The following is a 7,500-nucleotide window of genomic DNA, read 5'->3' as shown; positions in this document are numbered from 1 at the left end:
CCTTATCTTCCCTCCCTCTCTTCCCCCCCCCTTCCTCTCTCCCTCTCTTCTGTCATACACAAACCCCACTTGAAGGGATCGATACGGGAGGTAAACAATAGATTCTAACACGCTCTCTTAGGATCGGAGCCCACAAACTACGCTCGGCTCAGGATCACAAAGGATGCTGCGTAGAAGGTAGACACACACACACACACACACACACACACACACACACACACACACACACACACACACACACACACGGATGAGGAAAGAAGTTGATATTTCCCGTTTCTGGAGTTTTATTCCCTAAGATTAAAACCAACTTGACTTGAGTGAAGGAATAAGAGATAGATAAAGAGAAGGGGGGGAGGGGGGGAGAGGGATAGGGGATAGGAGGCTTCTCTCTCTCTCTCTCTCTCTCTCTCTCTGATAAAGAAAAAATAATAGAATAATACCTCACCTCACCTCACCGAGACTAACCCTACCTTACCTTCCCTTACCTAACCTTTCTCTCTCTCTCTCTCTCTCTCTCTCTCTCTAGCCCAGGTAAAACATGATCCAATAAAGAAATGCACAAGTGTTGATGCATTCTCTCACACACGTTCGTTTTAGAGAAAGAAAATAAGATAGATAAAGAGAGAGTAAGAGAGAAAGTGAGGGGAAGGAGGAAGGGGAGGGAGAGGAGACAGGAGGCTTGTCTTTATCTTTACTTTGATCTACGTGAAAAAAAAAAACTAATAAGCTATTAAGGAAATGCTCAGGTGTTAATACGTAGATAGATATATAGATAGACAGAGAGAGGGAGATTAAAGGAAAGGGGGGTGAGGGAGAGAGGACTTTGCTTCATCTTTACAGAGTCTGATCTTCGTAAAAAAAAAAAAAAAAAAAAAAAACTAAGCTAATATTTAAATGCTCAGGTGTCAATGCAGAGATAGATAGATAGATAGATAGATAGAGAAAGAGAGAGGGAGGATAAGGAAAGGGGGGTAAGGGAGAGAGGACTTTGCTTCACCTTTCCTCTCTTTGATCTACGTAAACAAAAACCTAATCAACTAATAATTAAAGGCTCAGGTGTCCATGCAGAGATAGATAGATATATGGATAGATAGATAGACAGAGAGAGGGAGATTGAAGGAAAAGGGGGGTAAGGGAGAGAGGACTTTGCTTCACCTTTCCTCTCTTTGATCTACGTAAACAAAAACCTAATCAACTAATAAGGAAAGGCTCAGGTGTCAATTACAGAGATAGATGGATAGATAGATAGACAGAGAAAGGGAGATTGAAGGAAAAGGGGGGTAAGGGAGAGAGGACTTTGCTTCACCTTTCCTCTCTTTGATCTACGTAAACAAAAACCCAATCAACTAATAAGGAAATACTCAGGTGTCAATGCAGAGATAGATAGATAGATAGATAGACAGAGAAAGAGAGAGGGAGGATAAGGAAAGGAGGGTAAGGGAGAGAGGACTTTACTTCACCTTCACTCTCTTTGATCTACGTAAACAAAAACCTAATCAACTAATAAGGAAAGGCTCAGGTGTCAATGCAGAGATAGATAGATAGATAGATAGACAGAGAGAGGGAGAGGGAGGATAAGGAAAGGGGGGTAAGGGAGAGAGGACTTTGCTTCACCTTTCCTCTCTTTGATCTACGTAAACAAAAACCTAATCAACTAATAAGGAAAGGCTCAGGTGTCAATGTGCATTCTTTCCCCGCAAACACCTGGCTCCCCCTAGCGGCAGTTCACCTGGGCCAATTTCCATCGACTGACTGACACTAATGGTGATTGCAAATGACTGGGGGGTGATTAGGCTTTAATTATTATCCCCCATCATCATCAAAGGGAGGAGGATGAGGAGGAGGAGGAGGAGGGGGGGAGGGGGGGAGAGGAGGAGGAGGAGGAGGAGGTGGTGACGGTGGGGGAATGGGAGGGTCATATCTGTTTGTGTTCGTGTGTGTGTGTGTGTGTGTGTGTGTGTGTGTGTGTGTGTGTGTGTGTGTGTGTGTGTGTGTGTGTGAGTGTGTGTATGTGTGTGTGTGACTGCCAGAGCGGAAATTGGAAGGAAAATAAAGAAAGAAAGAGAGTGAGAAAGTGAGAGAGAGAAAACAGGAGATTCTGATCCACTGGAGAGCAAAGAGAAAGAAAGAAAGACAGCGACACAGAGTAAGAGAGAGAGAGAGTGAGACAAAGAGACACAGATAGAGATAAAAAGAGAGAGAGAGAAAGAGAGAGAGAGTGAGTCCCGACGCACGTTTGAGATCTCTTCCTCATTTGCATAGAGAAATGACGAACAAAGGCACTTGAAACAGGTAAGAAATGAGGAAGAGGAAGAAGAAGAAGAAGAGGAGGAAGAGGAGGAGGAGGAAGAGGAATCATCATGTCAACTCATCTTAATAGTACTTACCAAGAGGAGGCTGGAGGAGGAAGAGGAGGAGAAGGAGGAGCAGGTGGAGATGAGAGATGGAGGAGGAGGATGCTGCGGTTGATCTCCAGGACTTCAGCGGCGGTGGAGATGACAGTGGAGGTAGTGGAGGTAACATCCTGGCGGTCATCTCCTTTTCGGTAGCAGCGGGAGATCAAAAAAGGAGGAGGAGGAGGAGGGGGGTCACCAACACACACAAACACATACACACATGGGAATCAGTCCACAGGGAAGTCCAGTTGTCGACCTCACTAAGTCCATGGTCGAGAGAGGCGACACACGCTTGATAACTTCATCATCTAAGCTTCATTTTCACCCCACAATCCTCTTTTACAATCCCTAACTCTCTCTGGGGATGTAAGTTTCAGGTTTCAGCCCTAAATCTCTCTTTGGGGCTTGAGTTTCAGGCTTAGAGAAGTTCGGACACCACACATGGACGAGACTCAGGCGGGTTGGCGGGCTTTGGATATGGTCACAGCGCTACCCCAAACACTTTTTCTCGTCTCCGTCAAAACTCCTTCACAAATCGCCTATTCCACCTGTACCCAAATAAACTACACGTCAACAGGTATCCCAGGTGAGGAGGCTACACTCGTGCCGCCCAGGGAACGTGAGAACGAGCGGTGTTTTGGGTTGGAGTGGCGGGAACGGGTCCGCGAAGGTGAGCGTAAAGCAGGTGTCCAGGCGAAGAGCGACCGACAACCACCCCTCACGAGCGTAGACGCGATACTGAACGGGAAAGCTGCTGTGTCCAGGGCTTGGGGGGGTGAGAAGGGGGAGGAGGAGGGGTGGAGGAGAGGGAGGCGGGGGAGGGAGGGTGACGACTGTAAATGAGAGAAGGGAGAGAGGAAGAGAGGAAGGCTGAGGAGGTAGAGAGAGGTTGTGTTAGATGAATCTTTGGAAAAATGTGTTTCTCTCTCTCTCTCTCTCTCTCTCTCTCTCTCTCTCTATCCGTTGAGTGAGAGAGGACTCACAAGTGATTACGTCGAGGACACATCTCTCTCTCTCTCTCTCTCTCTCTCTCTCTTCCCTTCACTCCCTTTCTTTTCCCTTCCCTTTTCTTCCCTTCCCTTCCTTCCCTTCCCTGCCCTTCCCTTCCGCTACCTATGTTGTTCTTATACCATCTCTTCGTCTGTCAGGCGTCAAAATCTTCTAATGATATGAAAATGAGAGCGACAGTTTCCCTTAGTCAACTCCAACGGTAAGATTCTTCAACATTTTGGCGCCAAAGCTTTCGTTGGAGTTGTTAGCATTTCCAAGGGGTAGTTTTGTGACACGAGAGGTAGTTTGACCCTTCCTCTGTACATGTCTCTCTGTTTCTGTGTGTCTGGTAGTTTTTATGTCTCTCTGTTTCACCCACCCACCCACCCACCCTCACACCCACACCCACACCCACCCATACCCACATACACTCACCCACACCCACATACACATATTAGACAAGGCTTTCGTAAGAGTAAGCATTTCCAGGGGTAGTTTTGTGACCTGAGTGATAGTTTGACCCTTGCTCTGTACCTGTCTGTCTGTTTGTGTGTGTCTGGTGGTCTTTCTGTCTCTGTCTCCCACCCACACTCACCCACACCCCTCCACACACACAGGGCGCGGGAATGTGATTATTTAACCCGCCGCGTCAAAAGTTTTTTTCAGCGCGGGAAACCAATGAATAATATATTACATTAAAACCAAACAAACAAATACATGAATAGTGAAAAAAAGCACCGCAGACACACACACAGCCAGCCAACCAGACAGAAGGACTTAATGATAATACAAATAAAAAAAAGATAAATGAAATAAAGGGGGATAAATAGATACAAATAAAGACTAATGAAGAGTAACATTAGAGAGACAAGACAGACAAACAGACAGACAGACATGGGACTTAAAAAAAAAGATAAAATAATGATCAATGAAATAAAGATAAATACAAATAATAATAATAATAATAATAATAATAATAATAATAATGATAATGATAATAATGATAATGATAATGATAATGATAATTATAATAATAATAATAATAATAATAATAATAATAATGATAATGATAATAATGATAATGATAATGATAATGATAATAATAATAATAATAATAATAAAGAGTAATAGTAAAGACAGACAGACAGACAGACAGACAGACACGCATAACTAACTGATAACAGACAGACACATAAACACATATTCAAACCTAATAAACACACACACACACACACACACACACACACACACACACACACACACACACACACACACACATACACGGAACTCCAATAGATCTCGGAATTAATTATACGATAAGGCCATGACGGGGAGGAGGAGGAGGAGGAGGAGGAAAGAGAGAGAGAGAGAGGAGGGAGAAAAGGGAGGGAGAGGGGAGGGTGCTAAATGCCTATAGTGGGGAGAGAAAGAGGGAGAGGGAGAGAGGCAACGTGTGTGTGTGGGGGGGTGGGGGGGGGGTTGAAGGGGGAGGAAGAGGGGGATGGGGAGGGAGGGGGGTGGGCGTGATGTATAATCGAAGTGGTCATAAAACACTTTCAGAACCAAATATCGTGTGTGTGTGTGTGTGTGTGTGTGTGTGTGTGTGTGTGTGTGTGTGTGTGTGAGGAAGGGAGAGAGAGAGAAGTATGAATATGGAGGAGACGAAGAGGATGGGAAGAGATGAAATAAGAGAGGAAGGAGGAGGGAAGAGGGAAGAAAGGAAAGGAAGAAAAAGAAGAAACCAAATAAATGAAAATAAAACAGGAAATGAAAGGAAAAGTCGACGAGGAAAAAAGAAAACAAGTGAAAAAAAAAGTAAAAAAAAAAGAAAAAAAATGAAGATAATTCTGACAAGGACAAAAAAAGGAACAAGACAAAAGAAACAAGAAAACAATCAAGCTAATCCGACAAAACTAAAAACAAGACAAAAAACCAACAACAAAAAATCAACCTTGAGTGAATCTTCTCTAGCTGAACGACCTCTGCCGCCTCTACCTCACGACTCCTCAAGGCGACGCAGCGACGACTACGATGAAGACGACTCAAAAAGAAGATGACCTCCTTCTCCTCTCTTTTTTTCTTTATCTCCATTTTCTTCTGGGATAACGGTACAGAGAGGCGCGCGAGAGAGAGCGAGGAGAGAGGCAAGACAGGTGAAAAAAGGTATTGATGGGACGCGCTGGCTGAATGGTTGACGTGCGTGCCCGGCGTCAAAGAGGATGCGGGTATTATTCTAAGGTTATTTCTAAAGACCATAGAGAGTGGCATTTCAGGTTCATGGTGCAGAAGCCTTGTCAAACTACCAAACCAGGGTCAGAAAACTATCGCTGGAAAGGCTCACAACATCCACGAAAGCCTTGGTTAATGTCTCTGCGTGGGTGAGGAAAGGTTTAGGAGTATGGCCCTAAGAGACGAAACAGGTAGAGAGGGAGGAGTGTAACCATGCAGCAGGCCGTTTTCTGGATTACACAGCACCAGTAGTAAAGCCCAAAACACTAGCCTGACAAACCCCTCTGTATACGTTTCTTCTCATGCACCCTTCACCTTTCCTCCTCCCTTACCTTTTCCTCCTTCCCCCCTCCTCTTCCTCCCAAACACACCTGGCTATCCACCTGCAAGACATCATTTCTAAACATCGTGCGGCTGCCCTTACACGCCCGACCGCTGTCCCTTCACGCCGGGGAACTAGCTACCGACTGACTTGGCGACGCGGCTGGGCTCGGCTGGGTCAGGAAGGACGACTCGGCCCTACCATCTCGCCGCCCAAGAACACACATTTGACAGGGCTTTCGTAAGGGTGATGGGCATTGCCAGGGGTAGTTTTATGACCCTGGTGGTAGGTTGATTTTTCTTCTGTGCCACGAACGTGAAAAAACACTCATTAGAACCCGATTAATCTCCTTGGAATAGACTGAAGATGAGGTTGTTAATATAGAAGTGATTTTGACCTAATTTGAGAGGACTACAATTCTCTCTCTCTCTCTCTCTCAACAGCTTAAAAATACACTACATTTTTTCCCTATTAACGATAAACAATAACAATAATAATAATAATAATAATAATAATAATAATAATAATAATAATAATAATAATAATAATAATAATAATAATAATAATAATACATCAAGAGTCATCAACGTACATTACTTATTAATTATTATCATCCGGGAAATAAATATTGCACGTGATAACACAATATTTTTCCCTCCCTCTCGCTTTGAATAGAGAATAATAATGTCAGGTTTAAGTGAGTTTTTTTTCCAGCGTGGGAGTGAATGATTAAGGCCCTGCAGCAATATAAGTCGCGGGTAGTAGTAGTAGTAGTAGTAGTAGTAGTAGTAGTAGTAGAAGTAGTAGTAGTAGTAGCAGTAGTAGTAGTAATAGTAGTCATTTAATCATTATTCAAAATCTCACGACGTTCGCTTCAAAAATTATTCCTCCATACAAACTTGAATTTCCATATTTTATCTTTTTATGGGCGATATTATGCCATTTCCCTCTACCCATGGCCTCTCTCTCTCTCTCTCTCTCTCTCTCTCTCTCTGTCTATCAGTATCTATCTACCTTACCATTCCCCATTTTCCTTCTTTCTCATTATCATTTTCTCACCTTCTTCTCATTCATCTTCCCATCATCACCTGTCCCCCTATTCCTACTTGTCTTCCCGTGTCTACCTGTCCCCCATCATCACATGTCCCCCCATCGTACTCTGTCCTCCTTACCTGTCTGTTACCTGGATCTCTCAGTCCCTTAGCATCTCAATATTCCAGAAGCACACCTGGTTTGTTTAGGTTGACCAGGTAACCCTTCTCTCTCTCTCTCTCTCTCTCTCTCTCTCTCTCTCTCTCTCTCACCTGGTACACCTGCCGGGTTCTCGAGTCCCTGGTGACCTAAGGGAGGACGTTAAGGGGGGTCGTAAGGGGGACGTAAGGGGATCGAAGAGGGGGTCATATACTATAGGGGATCGGAACCCTTAAGTAATGTATAATGGAGGATTGGATCGCCTTTTTGGGGGGTTATGTTTTTTTTTTTTAGGGTTGGTTGTGTCATGTTATGTTTTTTATATGAGTCACTGTTATCCTCCTCCTCCTCCTCCTCCTCCTCCTCCTCCTC

At 44.2% G+C, this 7,500-nt stretch overlaps 1 protein-coding gene across 2 annotated transcripts in view; it reads right to left on the bottom strand.

The window, feature by feature from the left end:
• Window positions 1-3,131, bottom strand: part of LOC127008756 (nephrin-like) — a 102,329-nt gene extending 99,198 nt beyond the window's left edge. For both annotated transcript variants that reach the window (XM_050881122.1, XM_050881123.1), the window contains exon 1: window positions 2,388-3,131. In XM_050881122.1, the coding sequence (XP_050737079.1) occupies window positions 2,388-2,535 (148 nt within the window). In that variant the 5' untranslated portion in view covers window positions 2,536-3,131. The remainder of the gene's footprint in view (window positions 1-2,387) is intronic.
• Between the last annotated feature and the right edge of the window lie 4,369 nt (window positions 3,132-7,500).

This window comes from Eriocheir sinensis, chromosome 38 (genome assembly GCF_024679095.1).
Source record: "Eriocheir sinensis breed Jianghai 21 chromosome 38, ASM2467909v1, whole genome shotgun sequence".
NCBI lineage: Eukaryota > Metazoa > Arthropoda > Malacostraca > Decapoda > Varunidae > Eriocheir > Eriocheir sinensis.
This window is presented reverse-complemented; position numbering and strand designations above follow the sequence as displayed.